Raw genomic sequence first — 18,982 nt, forward strand, 5'->3', positions numbered from 1 at the left:
GCGTCTCCTTCATTCACTTGACACCCAAAATATAACAGGCAAGACACCGTCTTATTTCAAAAAGTCCCATAAATCTTTATTTTACTTTTGTTCAGTCACACCAACATTTGAATCGCCAAAGTCTTTACATGAGTTCAAAATAATTTGTACGAGTCACAATCAGTCATATATAAATCTGTTCTACATGTGTTGCATCGTTGACAAAACATTCAAGTCAATCAGTTTAATCTCTGATTCAGTCCAATCTGAGTTCCCCCCTGTTCATACTCAAATTTCCTATTTTGTCTCTTGTGCAACTTCTGCACGCCTAAAAGAAAAAAAGACAAAAAGAAAAATAACCCAAAACCATTCAGATTTTAATCGCTTTGAAGCCAATAATGATCTGAATCAATGTCTTGTGTTGATCTGAACACACAACAGGTGCATTCAAGTAATTTCCTTTCAACTGGCTGCTGCTCCTCACAGACCCGGCTCAACTAGCATTTACAAATAGTATGACCCATGTGTTTGAACGCACTGCAATTTAAAGGTCCCATATTGTATATACTGAGATTTCCTTGTTTTTTGGTTTGTTTGTTTTTTTAACCATAAAGCAGGTTCAGGTATTGTATAAAACCTGTGAAAGTGTCAAAACGGTCAGTCCACTGATATTGCACAGCCCGTATTCAACAACTGTGCTGTTTGGACTTGAGTGAGTTTGTGACATCACAAACTACGTCCATCCTCATCATGGCCCACTGTCCAACTTTTTATCTAACAGTAAATTGCTGGGCGCTCATTTCGTCGCAGAGCTAGCAAATTACAAGACCAAAGAAAGCCTGTGATTGGCCCGGACATTTTGCACTCAGAAAAGATCCAATTGATGTCAATGCACCTTAGAGACACAGACACAAAACAGCCTGTTCTTGGTAGAGATCCAGTGAGAAGCTTAAGAGAGGAGATTTAAAGCTATATTGAGATGTTTTCTGGGACTTAAAACCACAGAAATATCTTCTTATGGATATCAAGACTGCAAATAGAGACCTTTAAACTCAGAATAATCAAAGTTGTCAAACACACAAACTAAACTGACTTTAAGGTGCATAAAATCAGAGAGTATGTGAAGATATGCTGAAAAAAAAATACCAAGAACTATTTGTATGCTGTTGAGTCGGGTTGTTTCTCAACACAGACAGCGAAAGCAAACTGTGCATATTACAGTTCAAATAATAAATACCTTCAAATAACCACAGATCAACACACTCAGGTCCAAATCACTGGAATGTGTCCGATTGAAAACAACAAGACAGAAATGTAACAGTGAGAAAATGTTCATGACAAGCGCTGCCACAAAAAAAAAAACATTGGATTGAACACAAAAAAAACACAAGATTTAAGGGTGGTTTGTTCTTTAGATGACTTCTGCTACATTCCCCAAACCTTCTTCTTTTATGCAGTGTAACTGACTGAGAAGTAACATTTACAAATCCAAGTTTTCCTTTTCTTCTCTTATAAAGAGTTTCTTTGTTTTGAACAACTTCTTTATCACCTTAACAAAGCAACATGAGTCTGGAAAAGTACAGTCGGTGCACAGATGACAAAGTACGTTTATGGTCATATCAGGTGAGCTTACCCTAAAAAGTTCCCTCATTGTTTGCTCTGTAAAGATGTTGTGCTTTGAGCAAAAACGAGAAACACAAACGCCTTACGGTTAATAGAGGTAACGAGACTCGAGAAATTAAAAAGGAATAAAGGAGTCTAAGTCTGAATAATTTCAAATAACTATCTACTGTCTGTTGTGTAGAAAATGTGCCAACAGCTTTTGGAAATCTAATTTACCTTTACAAACCAAATGATCACATTATTGACAGATAAATTAATATATTTTTACCAAATCAGCAATCATGCAACAAACTGACAGACTTTCACACGCAGACACGCATAAACAATCATAGAAAGGACAAAAAACATGCACACACACACACACACACACACACACACACACACACACACACACACACACAACACCAAAAAGCAAGAGTAGACACACACATTCACTGAATCTGAGACAAAACTGTTTTTTAAGTCCTAAAAACACGTTTTCAGATGATCAAGATTTGTTCCTAATCCCTAACATGTACAGGAAGGGGGAAAAAAATTTCTATCTGTATTTTTTCACTACATGACGTGGTTAGAGGACGAAAACCACCTGACATTTCCTAAAAAGTTGCTTACCTGCTGGTTTATCATGTTACGAACACATTGTGTTACAGCGACGCCACCGTGTGCATTCATGTGTATGTTTGTGTGTGTTCTTTTTAGGCTTTACACACACAGGTTGAAACAGACACATCTGTGAGAGCGCTTTCTGGATGGCGTTTTCTCAGCAGGAAAAAGATGTAGAGACGGAGACAGGTAAAGAGAGAGAGACTGCTGGATTGACAGGATGTTAACCCCACCAGTTTACTCTGATCATCCCTCAGGTCAGTCCATTAATCCGCCGGTCTCTCTTGCCGGTGTGTCTTCTCTACGTCCCACCGTTGTACGAGTAGTCTGCCTTGTTGTGCATCACCAGCTTATTGTCCACAAAGTAGAAGCTGTCGGACTGCGTCTCGTACGGGTGTAGGACCATCTCTCTGACTGCGAACAGACACAAAACATTACTGCTGTTAGAGGACCGGTTCCCAACATGTGGGTCAGCACCACTAAAGGGGTCACCAAGATAAAAAAAAAAAAAAAAGACAGAAACAAATAAAAAAGTATATATCTATTTTGTATACTGAAATATCTGGACAGCCGTCGGTTAGATTGCCGTGAAATATTATAACGACGTTCATGGTGCCAAGATTATTTTTCCTCTATTGCCACTTTGAGGTTTGAGTTTTAAGTAAATGTCTTCACACTTAAACAAATCTTCTAACCCATACGACTTTATAGGTTGTTTGTTCCTACCCTGAAATACGACCTCCTGTGTTGTGTGTTTAAAGTTTCTAAAAGTTAGGCAACATTTGTCAGAATAGCATTACACTCTAGTTTTTCCTTGATGTTTTTCAGAGGCATTTAATGTCTGGTAGTTGCATTTGGTTACATTTGTTGTAGCAAACATAAAGTCTTTAGCCATAATATGTAGTAGTAAGGGTTGTATTTTTAACTATGCCAACATACTTTTGCAGAAATTGTCCCTCAGGATTATAGGACTATATGCTACTTGAACCACAGGACCTCCACACTGTTTTCTCAAGTGTGTGTGTGTGTGTGTGTGTGTGTGTGTGTGTGTGTGTGTGTGTGTGTGTGTGTGTGTGTGTGTGTGTGTGTGGACTTACTCATGTCCTCAGACAGAGGTGGGAATTCGTAGATGTGTTCACAGGTGTTCTTGCTGCTGGGCATGCAGAAGCCGAATTCAAAGTCAAAACTCTTGAGCAACTTCTCCCTGAAATAATGTCTCTCGATCATCCTGAAGTTTTCTATGGGCATGTCTCCGACCGTGAACTCGACGCTGGATGGATGAAGACAGAGATAAAGAAAGGTGCGTGGGTCAGATATAAGCAAAAACAAAGCATTCAATTCTGCTCGTAACTGCATCCATGTAAATCCAGATTCACACACGTTCTCACTTACGTGGCTCCAACCTGCCGCAGTCTGAGAAAAGCAGGAGTGAACTGGTAACGAACAAACCGGCCAGCGTTTGGGTCGATGTCCCTCTTCTCTCCTGCTTTATCTAAGGTGAAGATCAGTTTGTATGGAAGAGAATAAAATGAAATGAAACGCTTTTAGACATGTAAATTTGCCATCGGCTCCTCTGTGGTTGACTGAAAACAAACATGTTCCAGCAAATACTGAAGTTAGCATGTAATGTTAGCCAACTCCGGCACATCCCGTCTTACAATACATCATGGCCCCGACGCCTACTGGGGCAAAAAAAAACAACAAGTCGCCATCGAATTTAATGTAAAATAGCGTAGAAATCCAAACCATTAGAAAACCAGCAGGGTTAAATTAGATCATAAATTACTTTGTCAGGTAAATATATGCCCACTCTGCCTGCCAGAGAACACACAAGACATATAAATAAGTTTAATTTGATCACTCTTCAGTCTGCTAGCCAGCATCAAGCAGGTGCCGTACTTATCGATAGTGTTTTAATAGTAAATGGAGGTTAAACCAAACAAATACACAGAGCAGTGCAGTGACTCGCCTGCGGATGGAGGTTTGGTGATTTCAAACAGCACTGTGCCGGTCTCCATGTCTCTGATCTTGAACCTGGTGAAGTCAATGTTGTAAATGTTCTCATCTGGGTTGCACAGATAATCTGAGAGAGTAAAAGAGGATCCAGATTAGTTACAGATTAGACACAAAGTGTACAGTAAATAATTCTCTGATAAACACATTCAATTAGTTAGAAACAGTGGCTAGGTATCAGAAAAACAATACTTTTAGAGACTGAAACGTGCTCAAAGAAGAGGATGTTAAAAAGTGACTGGTGCCCATAAAACAGTGGACAGATTTTTAAACTCTTCTTTGATGAGATATTTCCTAATATTTCCTAGAAAACTTACTTCATTTAGGCAGTTTATTTTAACTAGCAGGCAATGAGCAGTTTGACATGTTTTGTTAAATAGAAAAAGGTTGAAAACATGTCAATTTTTCTAAATTATCAAAGCAGTTTTGGTGTTCGCTCTGAAACTCAGGAGGAGTCATATTGGCAACAATAATAATAATAATTGTCATTTGAATCCCCACCTTAAAGGGCAGGTTTACCCATTAAAAATAGTTACTATTATTATAATCCCCTCAAAATGCCACACAGGCACACAGTCGAGCACCCAGTCAGAAAGAGAAGTTATTTTTATTCCTCTAATCCTTCCTGCCCTTACAGTGGCAGTGTCACCGCTTATTACGAGTTCCCCAGCAGAGCAGACACTTCCTGCTTCCTGCCTGATCCGATACCAACTGCAACATCTATTCATCGTCTCCACTGAGAGGATGAGACAGTGGATATATGCTACTGCTCTGTCGCCTCACACCGGACGAACAAAAACTCGCGCGATGTCGATGTATGGAAGAAAAATGGGTTAAAAGAGCCATAAATGCGTGCGACCACGTCATGTCCACCTCCTAGCTCACTGTCTGTTTTCCTTCTGATTTAATGTTGACATATCTGAAGTTGTCTCTGCATGTTCTGCAGTCTCTCTTGATGGACACGTTCTCTTCTCACTCAAAAACAGTGCGTCAGCTGACGGTGGCCCACCAGATCTGCCTGCTCACACACATAGTGAAACAGTGGAGTGACTGGTGTCTGAAGGATGATTTAATTGTTAGTGATGGCAACTCTGACTGGCCAATCAACCTTTTTCATTAGCAGCGAGAAATGCTCAATATCTCGCGACTCAGTCTACATGTCAGAAGCTGATGTTTTTTCCTACTCGGCTGCTTGTTACAGTTTAAATAATTTGACAGGAGCACGACAGCAGACATAAATCAGGATCGATGTTTCAGCAATATGTTTTGACAAGAGCACGAATCATCACAGCAATGTACCCTGCTGGAAATTGCAGAAACATGGGGATATTTACATTGGCCATAACCAATTTTTTGACAATAATACTGTATCATGGTAATGTGAATGGGGTTGTAGTGACTGTCATGATCAGAGGAATTCTCAGTATTTACGATACAGGCTCTCACTTGCTCATCAGGAGCAACTCGTGGGTGGATGGGTGGGGGTGTGGGGATATGAGGATGGGGGTGGGTGAGTGGGTTTGCTACCTCCGGCCACCTCAAAAATCGCATTTCTGTTCTTGTTCTCACAGTGACTCCTAACTGTGTTTCCGTTCGTTTTGGGCCCATTTCTTTTCATTTCGATTGACTTCATTAGTGGCAGTGGGAGTTGTAGTCTCCTTTCCTGTAACTGAAAGGGCCCTTTTGCTTCTTTTTGCTTTTGCTTGCTAAATGCTCCAAGCATTTAGCAGATAAAGAGACATATTTTTTCCACCTGAAGTTGGTAGAGACCAAAAACAAAGCTATACGAGTGAATTTGGAACTGACATTCATCAGGTGGCCAGAAAAATGTGTCCACATGAAAAGGGTGCTTTGTATCCAGTGGATGTAGATATAAGTAACTGCTAATAAGTTTGGTTGAAATCAGCTCAAAAGGGGATGGTGTGCTGATGATATGGCAAAAAATGACAGAGAAAATGATTGGATATAAGTTAAAATTCAAATAGTCTGCATCTTTACTGGGAGTTTATGGTTACCCAGTGTTCATGTGAAATGTAAATGAGAAAATATGTTTGTCTGGATCAATCAGGATGAAGATGTTTCCAAGTTGTAGCCTGAGCATGTTTATTTCTACATTAAACCACGCTGGAGGATTATTCTTAGTGCTCCTTGAGGGTTATTTTTCATGTTTATGTATGGCGCATCCCTGATGTAGAACCACAGCTCCAACTCCCAGCATGTTGTCAACTCCATTTACTGCATGAGGTGAGCGCTCCTGACAACGCTGATCTGATGCCTTGTGACGCTCTGAGGCCTTTGCTCCTCTGTCAGTCTGAACGCTGAGGTCAGCTCGTTTACACACATCAACTCTGCATATGATGCTCCAGTTAATGCTGTGCAACACCTGAACATTCACACAGCCTCCACACAAACACACACGAAACAGAAAAACACCCTCAGCAGCAGCAGCAGCATAATTTTAATTAATAACATACAATGTCTGTGCCTGCGAGGAGTGGGAGCATTAATGACAGATCTGCATGTGTGTGTGTGTGTGTGTGCTGCACACATGTACAACAAACCCTATTGTAGCACAGCTGGTGATGTCCTTGTCCTTTTACTAACCCAGTGCTAATAGTTACCTTTGTGCCTCCCAATGAAGTCCTATGAGGGCAATGAGGCTGAATGAGAGACAACGGATTTGTAGTGCAAGTTTGAGTGTTTGAGTGTGTGTGTGTGTGTGTGTGTGTGTGTGTGTGTGTGTGTGTGTGCGCTCTCTCTCACTTTGCCTCACAAAACCTGAGGTGTTTGTAGTAAATTACATGCAGTCTGTTACCTCTGGTCGCACGCGCACACACACGCACACGCACACACACACACACACACACACACACACACACACACACACACACACACACACACAGACAAAGACAAAGACACAGACACAGACACCATCTGAGAATAACTTGCTGCTAGAAACCACTGAAGCCGCAAGCAGACTCCAGTTTATCACTGTCAGCTCTCCTTCTTGTTTGTGATGGTAAACATCTCCATACAGAACATGTCCCAAGCTTTCAGTGTGTTTGTGTCTGACTGATCAAAGCTACGTGAATTCAAAGTGCAGTGTTTCTGGTCACTGCAGTCAAAGCTGAATTAGGCAACATACTAAGTCAAAAATGAGTCGTTGAGAGTCGACTGCGGCTGGAAACAGGAAGCTCGTCTGCAAACCACTTCTTCAAACTTCACCTTCAGCAGCTTCTGACAAAATTCTGCTGTGACTTTGAACTTCATATCCTTCATCAGTGAACAAATGGATCGGCAGAATATTTTATTCCCACCACTTACAGTTGCCGCTTTTTTTGTGGACACGGCTAATGGGCTCATGGGTATCCTAACTTTAACTCTGTGCTTGAACATGAACAAATACAACACACTGATATAATAATTTCGGAGTGTGTTTCTTTTGAAAGGAACATAACATATTTTGTACAGTGTTACTGTATTGACGAGTTTTCTGTCCTAATACATTTAATTGGTATAAATATTAAATTTGTCAGGTTTACTGTTTGTAATTTTATCTCACTGACATCAGCCTCATTATTTACTGTCCATAGCTGTATTCAGTTATGATGCGTAAACAGTATTACTAAAGCATTCACTACTGTTGATGCGCAGAGAAGCCTTCTTGGATTCAGTTTTCCAAGTCAGAAATCAGACTTCAGGGGGTGTTCAAATTTAACTTCCGACGGGAAAGTCAGAATTTCTGAGTTCACATTAAAACTCCTGAATCGTGGAAAAGCGTTCACAGTAAATTCAGTGTCTTTGTTACAGAGCTTAGTGCAGGCAGCAACTGATTATCAAAATGAGTCTGCAAAACCAGACACCGGTCACTTTCGACAGCAAATCATATCTAATTTCTGCAGCAAGTAAATTTTTTTTTTTGCTGCATCCCTCCACCTCCTCCAAGAGGTAACCAACTTCACAGCATGCTGCTGTTCTGTGGATTGCTATTTGTGTTACCGAGGTACAATGACAACATGATGGATTGATGACCAATTAGTTTGGACTTAATTCTTCATTACAATGAATTGTCTGACTGCACTGTCACATCTTTTGGTATATTTCCAACAACAACTCGGTATTACATCAAATGTGTACGCCTGTCAGTGCACTAGAGGATATCGTGTCACATTTTGATGTGCTTAGGCGTGAAATGTAAGGGGGCCTTAGGTTGAGTCACCGAAATCCATGGTGGTTTGGGGAACCATTATAGCTTAGGTCTTAAATAAGTAATTTTACGTAGGTAACGTCATGTACGTGATGTAATTCAGTTTCTGTACAATTGGTAATTGATATACGTGACGTTATGTATGTATCTTCAACACATACTGCACCCGATGACCCAGATCCAGTCAAAATATGGAGATCTGAGCTTGTTTTCGCAGTTCACCCAGTTTACACTGGGACAGGACACACCTGAGGAGCCTTATAGTATCAGGGTTTGGCACAAACATATTAAAGGCTTATAAACACAACATGCGTGCTGGCCAAAATAACCGCTGACACTGATAATGGGATCTAGTTTAATGTGTCCCACTTGAGCTTCAGATTGGTGGGTACATCCTAACTGGATGTTTCCACAGTTAATAGTTTTTTTTTTCATCTCCCTGGAAGTGAGACACACATTTAATCACGTAAAAATCACAAAAAAAAGGTGAAACTTTATCTACACTGGATTTATTAAGTGTGTAATGTGAAAGTAATGGCAGTTTTAAGCTAGTTTAAAATTGATAATACAAAAAATGTGGTCAGATTTGGATACAAAAAAAAAATCATTTTGTCAAATCAGAGGCCCATTTGGTATCAATAGAAATCTGATTTCCTCAGTAAAGCAAATCTGAAATGTAAAAATTCTTTCAAATATCAGTTTTAGCATTTAAAAAAATCTAGCATCGGCTCTGCAGGACACTACAATTAAAGAGAATGAAGAAAATATGACAAGAACAAAGATGTCCACTTTAGTTGGTCATCTTTTGGACTTACTAAAGGGAGATCTGACCCTTAGGTGGGAGAAAGAAGGCACTTAGCTCAGATGGACTAATCCGGTTTTGTTTCCCATATCAAGGCAAATCCAACTAAGCACTGTGGAGAGGGGGTAGGGGTAAAACAGTGAGGGGGAGGGAGATGGGGATGAAGAGATGTACGAGGGTGGATCAAAAAGATGCTCCTATTGCACACGAACAGTGTGCAACATGGTGACGTGCGCAGACCACAGAGAAGTTATACCCTTCGTGAGTAAGAACTCAGTTTCTTCAGAAGTTTCTTCGCTTGATCAAAATCAGCACCTGAGTTACACATGCTTTTGTGAACAGTGATCCGGGTGCGTCTGTGATTCTTTATGCACCTGAAACTTTAGTGGAGATCGTGCATCAAAGTTTACAAAATAAAAAAAAAGTCACACCAGGTATCATAATGTTTAACACACAAAAAAAATTATCTAAACAGCTTTCAGTCACCATTTTATGGTGCATAAATGTTTAATCTTTTCTTGCAAACTCAACTTCCACTTTTTAATCCAAGCTCTTGAGCAGCCAGTTAACTATATTTAGGCATTATTAAAAACCAAAATGTCTATAAACTGTTAAATGGATGTGTGGTCCCATAGATCTTGTACATTATACCGTCCTTACTATATTACAGGATTTTGAGTAAACATCGTTTTCAGGATACTTGTTTTTCAATAAAAAACATTTGTAAAAAATCAGCTCAGCATAACACAGGAGCAATTTCCTCAACTAGTCACTGTGATAAAGTTTAATAGCGTGCAAGTGTGAAGGAGTGACGCATCATGTTTCTGCCTTACTGACCCGAATTTAGGTTAGGTTAGGTTAGGTAGTTACTTTATTAATCCCCGAGGGGAAATTTTTTCGCTACAGCAGCATACAGAAGCAATAATAATAATAGAACAATAGAAAAGCAATAAAATAGCAGTAAAAATATAAAATATAAATATAAATATAAAATATAAATATAAAATATAAAATGCACAGTATATACAGTGTATACAGTACAGTATATAGCTATATATATTATATACAAACAACCAAGAAACACAGTCAACAGTCTTATTTTGCCAGAGGTGAGTTATTGTACAGTCTTATTGCAGTGGGCAGGAATGATCTCCTGTATCTGTCCTTGTGACAGCGGAGCTGGAGGAATCTTTTGGAGAAAGTGCTCCGCTGTCCCTGCAGCAGGTGGTGGAGAGGGTGGTCAGGATTATCCAATATGGACAATAGTTTGTTCAGCGTCCTCTTCTCCACCACCTTTTCCAGACTATCCAGATTGTAGCCGATGATGGAGCCGGCCTTCTTAACCAGTTTGTTAAGTCTGTTGGTGTCGCCGGCTCCAATGCTGCTCCCCCAGCAGACCACAGCGAAGTACAATGCACTGGCCACAACAGACTGGTAGAACATCTCCAACATCTTGCTGCACACATTGAAGGATTGAAGTTTCCTCAAGAAAAAGAGTCGACTCATCCCCTTTTTGTAGACAGCGTTGATGTTGGTCTTCCAGTTCAGTCTGTTGTCCTGGACACACCCAGGTACTTGTACTCCTCCACCATGTCCACCTCCTCTCCCAGAACTCTCAGCGGTTGTGGAGCCGTCGTCTTCCTCCTGAAATCGACCACCATCTCTCTGGTCTTGGCCACGTTCAGGAGCAGGTGATTTCTTCCCGCCCACTCCACAAAGCTGTCTCCTAACCTGGCCAGTCGTCACAGAGAGGGGTGGGGGGGGGAGTCAAGGTGTCAATGGAGGAAGAGCCCTTTGAGATTGAGGGCTCTATGCAGTTCACCAGGGGGGGGCAGAAGGGGGAGGGGGGAGGCAGCAGAGGTGTTTGGGAGGTGTGGTGTGTGGAGGAGACAGATGAGGGCGGTGAATTAAACCTGTTGAAGAAACAGTTTAGGTCATTGGCCCTCTCCAGGGAGCCCCCTGGTTGTCTCTCTCTCCCCTTGAACCCAGTAATCTCCTTCATACCGGTCCACACCTCCCTCACGTTGTTCTGCTGGAGTTTTGCCTCCAGCTTCCTCCTGTAGGAGTCCTTGCACTCCCTCATCTTCTCCTTCAGGTGGCGCTGCACTCTCCTGAGCTCGTCCCTGTCCCCAGACCTGAAGGCTGCTTTCTTCTTATTAAGAAGAACTTTCAGGTCACTGGTGATCCACGGCTTGTTGTTGGGGAAGCAGTGTACAGTCCGGGATGGTACGGTGGAGTGTTCACAGAATTTAATGTATTCTGTGATACAGTCTGTCATGCTATTGATTGATTTCCCTGTTGATGACTTCAGCGTCATGGCAACAGTGAAAGCAGGACAAGACACTGACATTTGTTTGGTGGAGCATCATGGTAAGACTCAAAATACGGATGCAGCTTACAGCACTTGGAAATCCAATTTAATTATACACAACTTTCAGTTAGTCTATGTTCACTACGAGCACATGCTTTATAGAAGCATGAACAGATGTCGGATGCCTAAACAGTCATGCTGAGACAAAAAGCAGGCTCCGAATGTCTCTTGGTTGTTTTATCTTGTCTTTGAGATGATATCTGTGTCGGGACTTCCCTAATTATATGACCCATTTGTGTCATTTTATAATGATCACAACAAGCGTAAAGTTGGCCTGCTTTCATCACCTGCTACCCCATTTAACTTCACAGTAAAGCGGAGCATTTAACGGCATCAGACCTGCAGCAGCACACCGTTAAAGTAGTACAAGCCAACAAGACTGCAGGGTTAAGTGGGTTATCTGAAATTGCGGGTCAGTGAGTTTATTTCAACAGATCATCACCCGGTTATTTTGCTGTCACACTGAAAACTTCACAGGTTACTTCTGTGTTTGCATGATGTCTTCTGTCAGGTCTCACCACTGTGAATCCTTTTGAAGACACTCAGGAAATGTCATTTAAAGCAGTGAAACTACATTAGAGGTGTTGATGAGTATGACTGACCACGACGAGTGTAATTGTTGCATGCTGACAATACAGAAATATACAAATATCACATTGGTCCTCTTCCTAAACCATTATTTTCCTGTTTCCTATGCTGATTGCTTTCCCAGTTAACTGTTAAGTCAAAGCAAACGTCTTGTTTTGTTTGACCAAAACCTTAAATATTCAATTCATTACAATGTAAGACAAAGACAAGCAGAGCATCCTCACATCTGAGAAACTTTGACCAGCAAAGTTGACATTTTCACTTGAAAAAAGGCCTTTTAGAAAAATAACAATCATCAGAACAGTTATAGATTTTCTTTCATTTGAATAAACGATTAACTAATCATTGCATCTCAATATCTGAAGCTCAGTCCCTCGATTAACACTTAAATGCTCTCCATAACTAGTTGATAAATTACACACTTAAATGTAGATGTAAGTGTTTATGAATGTATTTATCAACAATTATAACTCCTCCAGTGAATAATGATGAATCATGATAATGAGGGTATAAAATATGTCTTGTTATACAAGTTATGTTTGTTGACAAATGCTGCTTGCAAATTAATAAGCACTGTAAATGTCCTTGTGGCTGTTTACAAATATATTATAGTGCAGGACTTGGCAGAAAAGACCTTGAGGGAGGTCTCAAAGAATAAAAGCAGCTATTGAGATTCTGCTGAGAGAGCTAATTCCTTTAATAAGACATAGATGAACATCAGTTAAATCCAAAATCAGGAGAAGGTTGGGTTGTGGAAGGAAGCTGCTGCCACAAACACTGTGAATGAGTGTAATCATCAGAGTGGTGTCACAATGTTGTAAACCTGACACACTGTGATTGAAAACAGCTGATGCCAATCAGCTAATATAGCTCAGCTGCACTGGAGTAATCAACTGTGCAGTCAGGCTGATGCTGATAGAGTTGAAGAGAATAAGTCTTTCATATCAAGGTACACTGTACGTCTGCTTCTTGGTTAAACATTTTTTTTTTTTTTTTTTTTTTTGCATGTTCAATGCTCTCAAATTGGGCTGAAACAATTTGTGGAATTATCAATTAATGTACCAGAAAATCAAATTACGCCTATTTTAATAACTGATTAGAATCATTTCTATGCAGAAAAAAGCTTTTCTCTGTTCTACATCACTGTAAGCTAACATTCATTTGTATTATTGATACATTAAATAAATTGTTTAGTCTATGAAATATGGCTGAGCTGAAAGCCATGTCTTCAAATGTCTTGTTTTGTTCAAGAGAAGTCAAAATCATCAAAGTTATTTAATTGACGATAGCACAGAAAAGCAGCATATCCTTTCAGTGGTGGAGCTGATATTTTTTTTTAATATTTTTGCCAGCAAATTGACTTGACTTTTCTGTCAAAATTAATTCAGCTCTAAACACAAAAAAGATTAATTGGAAAAGAAAAATATTTCTGAAAATATCTGTTAGTTGCATCCCAACAACAAACAAGACACAATGACAGAGTCGGCAGGGGGTCTTCCTCACTCAGGCTCCACGCTGACGTGACAGATTAAGTTTAAGATTCAGTTAAGAACATTTGGATCAAATCAGTAAACTGAGCGGAAAGCTTGTTTTGTCTATGCTTATCTTAATGAATCTCGGCATCAGCAGCTTCCTTTGATTACCGAATGTACAGAGGGCAAAATGATGAGTGGCAACTTTGTTCTGTTTGAAAGTCACTTTTCTGAGAGTTTATCTGAACGCGACGTTTCCTCGTCTGTGATTCGGAGACATCTGAGTTCTGAGCAGCGCTCTTCGACTCAGGACTGTTGTCAAGTCTGGCTGAGATGCCATCAGCTTTGTATCATGCCACTTAAGAGAGGGATCAATTTCCGCCACTCGAGAACGTGTAGCAGCAATAAACGGAGAGACACGATTCACAAAACAACAGCAGGGCTTCAGCAACAGGCTGTTTCCTGCTTTGTTTGACCGCCATGGTGTCTAGTGAGTGTTTGCGTATACGCGAGTCCATTTCTGTCCATATAACCCATTAAGTGACAGATACCTACAGTACACTGTTAAACAGGCGAGAAGAGGAAAGAAAGGAGGAAGTGTGTGGGAGAACAGAGATGCACGCTCCGCTGGCTGTAACCAAGGAGAGATGCTCCACGTTGCCGTAGTGATTCAAGCGTGTATCCACGTTGCTGTGGTGATTCACACATGCCTCCTCTTGCCTCCAGCAATGACGCTGCCAGATAAGAAAGTGAGAGTTTCCAAGACCATAATAGGGTCCAGCGTGGGAGACAGAGTCATTACGATGTTCGTGTACGCGTCCGTGCGCAGCTGGACATCGATCTCATATAGACTCACATATGGCATCAGACTTGCGGATCAAAACACAAAGAGAGACACTCATATGCTCACTTTCAAGCCAAAATACAGCTGAAATGACTCACATAATCTGACTCCCAATAATAGACAAGTTAAATGAGAATTAAAGAAACTAGCAGACTTTTCGGTGGCCGTGAATAAAAGCACACAGAGCCACAGGATGTTCCCAAAGCTCAGTAAGCTGTGATTATGTTGGAGTGGACGAGCAAGAACTCACTCTCATAACTTTACATTCCTGTGTTATGAACAACATGAAAGAAAGAGTAAAAAAATAAGGAAAAGGGAAAAAGGAGGATGGAAAATATGATTTGAGTGGAGTTGTCTTTGCTGCAGGAAAAGTTTCAAGAGAGTAACAAGATAAGCGCTCGTCGTTACGTGTAGAAATGTGTTCAGTGGTGCTGCTTTTGAAAAGATACGTGGCCTTCAGAAATGAAGAAAAAAAACCTGAATTTGTGCTGATGACAAGTCCAAATTCCCCAAACACCTTTTAAATTAGCTATAAGAAAATCCCAGTGTGTTTGCACGCTCAGTAATGTAACTGTGTTGTGTAAGGGAGGTATTACACTGGTCTTTAAATAGGCAGACGTCCCTCTGTCACTTGTTAGCTAACTAACTGGGCTGATAATAGACGCAGGTGCTCTTGTGCACATAAGAGCTTCCTGGAGATTTAGAGGTTTGACATTATTAAAAAAAACAGCTGCGTTAAGTAAAACACTATGTAATCAGCGGGTTTCTCATTGCGACATTGTGAGCAGGCAAAGCCAGAGAGTTGAAAACTACTTTAAAAAGAGCAGTACTTTAAATGTTAGACCTCTCATCTGCAAGTGTTTTCTGACATGAATACTGCTGTCAGTACTCGTGACCAAGGCAGTGGCAGAAAGAACTAGAGTTGGTCCCCGGGCGCTGAAATGTGGGGCTGCCCACTGCTCTTAGTGTTTGTGTGTGTGTGTTTGTGTTTGTGTGTGTGTGTGTGTGTGTGTGTGTGTGTGTGTGTGTGTGCACAGGAAGGGTCAAAATGCAGAGGATGACTTTCCCCACGGGGATGAAGAGAGTGAATAGAGTACTTTAGAAAAGAAGAAAAAAAAAAGTATACTGCAATACGGTACTGTACTAATTTACAATTTATTGGCGTTTGTGCTGGTGTATTGTTCCTGTTTGTTGTTGCTCTACTCAGAAGTCATATTTTACTCACATTTATTTGACAGATTTTTTACAAATGAAAAGAAGTGATCAGCTTTCTAATTTGGCACATTATTACTGTACACGTTAAACAACACTATGCATAAGGTAGTTAAAATTAGCTCCAGCTCAACTAAATGCAACAGCAAATGTTACTTACTGCATCAGTAACAATGATGCAACCATGTAATATAAAACAATATCACAACCACATCTTTTTTTCTCCTATTTTTGTACTTAATTGTAATTAAGTATTTTTACTTTGAGGTATTTGTACATAAGTAAGGGACCTTGTGGCTATTTTTACTGAAATAAAAAGTAACGTCTTTAACTGCACTGAAGTAGATTTGAGTTGAATGGTGACCCCTCGTTCACCTCAGCATCTCACTTCCAGCCAAATGATCCTAAAGTGAAGAAATGCAGCTAAAGAGCTGATGTGATTTAACAGGGTACAGTGTCGTGCATGTTCAGCAATTAAGTGCATTTGGTGACTCCTTCACTGCTTCATCAAGCCGTAATGCTTTCCAGCCTGGTTGCACTTCTTCAAACTGCTCACATGGTCGTTATTAAAGCAGCACACTTCAGCCACCTCCGCGATTGTGTGCAATACATTTAACCTCCACACATCACTTGAAGGCTGGCACCTCCACAGGTCACCGGGGCTACCGAGAGACCAACTGAGAGGGCTTTATCTGCAGACGGGTACCTCAATGATGTCAACCATGTGTTTCAATAGGGCCTATACATTACATAAATGAGGGGACACGGTAATGACGTGATGCATGACTCATACTGGAGCTGACAGATTTCAACATCTCTGTCGTCCTTCTTCACTCAACAACCAACACAACAAGCAGCAGTTAACTTACTCTCTGTGATCTTCTGCAAGCCCAGGACATCCTCCGGAGTGACCACCTCGCTCGCGAGCAGGTCCTCCTCCGTGGTCATCGGGACCCCGACGTCGGTGGAGTTGCAGCCTTTCTTCACTTTCATCGCCGGCGTTTGCTTCGGGCTGCCGTTGCCGGTGCTGTCTGTGCCGCTGTCGGTGCCTCCGGTGTCTCTGCCTGGATTACTCCCGGCAGGCTTCTTAGCGCTTGATGGGTCCTGGCTGTTGCCTCTGCTGGTACAAGAATAGCTCATTCTCCGCTCCTCCTCCCCCTCTCTTAACCCAGGGCTTCCAAGATACAAAACAGTCCCTCCCTCCCTCCCTCACCGAAGGATGCAGAGTTGCTGTCTGTTATCCGGTGCTTAATTCAAATCCGCTTCGCCTTTATGATCCAACAGTCTGTCTCCGCAGGCAAAGCGCGGCCGCTGCTCCCGTTGGCTGAGCGCAACGTGCGGGGAGCGGGATCTAGTCTGCTGCTTTTCTGCGGCAGCTGCTCTTCGAGACGCGATTTCGGTTATGTCAAGTAAAGCCTGGACATCTGTGTGAAATAATCTGCGGGGTTTGAAATTGAAAAAGAGGCGGCAGATGGTTGTTGCCGTCAGAGAGGGGGGTGGGAGGTCTTCTGCGCACAGTCTGCGCGACAACTAACCAGTGCGCACAGCAATCAACATGACAAACAGCTGATTAATTCAAAACACCACTAATAATTGCACTGCCTGTTACATTTGTCTGTTGAGGGGGCAGAGCTAACCCGGGGAAAAACAAATGAGGCTACTAGCAGGTCAGTGTAGTATAAAGCTCTGAGGTAGACATCGAATGGTTTATTGTAATAATCGGTAACCCTAAAACAGAATAACACCAAATCCTCCTAGTAGATATATTCTTATTGATAGCCTACCAGATGGCCTATGCAGCTAACTCTTAACTGATCCAAAGTAGGCTGACAACATTTCTCAGATAATGACAATTTTGACTTGCACATTTCCATTTTGTGCTGCTTTATGCTTCCACTCCACATTTTCCGGGGACACATACAGGCCAATGTTTTACTTCACGCATTCATTTGACAGTATTTATTTATTTTTATTTTTTTGTAATTTACTTACTAATATAGCTCCTAAAATCAGTGATGCTTGCTTTCGATTAAATCGTGTGATGCAAAATTTCAATTCCACCGACCCAAAAATGAGCCAAAAACAAAGATTATAAGTAGCTCTCACCTTTTTCTTTCTTTCTCCTCTTCCTCATTAATCTCAGATTCCTCTGATCCCTCAGTGAGGCCTGACACCTACACCTAAATTACGTGGGGGATTTCTGAAGGACTTTTCACTGTTAATATTTTAAGAACATTTTGAATGCAGAACTGTTACTTGTAGTTTTTATGACTAACTGATTCTCTTACCAATGAAAACATTAAAGCACCTGCATACATACATTAAGATTTACAAGAGTATTTTTAAAGTGTGTTATTTCTATTATATATTTTGCAATCAGGCACCTATATATGTATATATATATATATATATATATATATATAAATGTATAAAGGGGTCTAAGTCTGAGCTGCATCTGCAACTTCATATGTCAATTGCACTTTGTTTTGATAAGCTAAGTTCTAATTAGTAGCAATTTGTCCAAAGTTCACATCTCCAGCTGTTGTTAACTGGGCTAAGACTGATCCTTTGAAGAAATTAAATCATATATTGGTATTTTTGGAACAACGAACAGACCTCAACAGATCATTGTTGGAGAAGCTGAGGAGAGAGCTGGGTGTAAACAACACTGCAAGGTTTAAATCCTATTTCTCTCTCTTTCACTCTCTACTGATGCATGTCAAGTCTCTGCATGACTCACTGCAGAGCGCAGTCACACTTGACTGTCCATCACAGCTCTGTAGTGGCACTGTGCGTGTGACGATAACAGTGCCAAACGAGCTGTAACTGCATTTAACAGATGCCACAACAACAACAACAACAACAACAACAAAAATGCCAGTTAAGACTGATTTCTGTGTAAATATTTAGAGTGCACACAGATTTCAGGTCCACGAGGAGCCACTCTAGACAGACTTGTTCTGCTGCAGCTGTGTTTTACACATGGCTTCTTGAGAGATTATAGCTCCTTAAATATCTAATACTAATAAAAGACCTGGAAAAACAAGGTTTATGTGGAAATGTTGCACCCTAGAGGCAGTCTGCATTTACTGCAAAACCAGTTTTAAATTGAGTTGGGGTTGTCCTCTTTTCATTAGCTGAGGAAGAAATAAAGATGGGTTTTGTGATGGCTGACGGCTCTTTCTGACCCCGAGTACGCAATTTAACTCAGTTATAACAAGAAGTGACGAAGGCAGCTGGTTTTATGCCGACCAAAATCCCCTGCTGA

General features: G+C 40.9%; 1 protein-coding gene across 3 annotated transcripts; it reads right to left on the minus strand.

Moving 5' to 3' along the window:
- Positions 1 to 51: 51 nt before the first annotated feature.
- Positions 52 to 17,196, minus strand: LOC138196268 (protein unc-119 homolog A-like). Of its 3 annotated transcripts, XM_069146155.1 has the most exons (6): positions 16,928 to 17,196; positions 16,584 to 16,831; positions 4,175 to 4,288; positions 3,598 to 3,697; positions 3,303 to 3,475; positions 52 to 2,619 (listed from the first exon to the last, which is right to left on the minus strand). In XM_069146155.1, exons 2-6 carry the CDS (start codon positions 16,705 to 16,707, stop codon positions 2,507 to 2,509), a joined length of 624 nt encoding a protein of 207 aa, XP_069002256.1. In that variant the 5' UTR covers positions 16,708 to 16,831; positions 16,928 to 17,196; the 3' UTR covers positions 52 to 2,506. The 3 variants fall into 3 exon arrangements, with proteins under 3 accessions (XP_069002256.1, XP_069002255.1, XP_069002254.1); XM_069146154.1 differs by lacking the exon at positions 16,928 to 17,196 and having other exon boundaries at positions 3,598 to 3,688; positions 16,584 to 16,896; XM_069146153.1 differs by lacking the exon at positions 16,928 to 17,196 and having other exon boundaries at positions 16,584 to 16,896.
- Between the last annotated feature and the right edge of the window lie 1,786 nt (positions 17,197 to 18,982).

Source organism: Embiotoca jacksoni, unplaced genomic scaffold, assembly GCF_022577435.1.
Source record: "Embiotoca jacksoni isolate LCO1_2020_lvr unplaced genomic scaffold, fEmbJac1.0.p SCAF_13, whole genome shotgun sequence".
NCBI classification, from domain to species: domain Eukaryota; kingdom Metazoa; phylum Chordata; class Actinopteri; family Embiotocidae; genus Embiotoca; species Embiotoca jacksoni.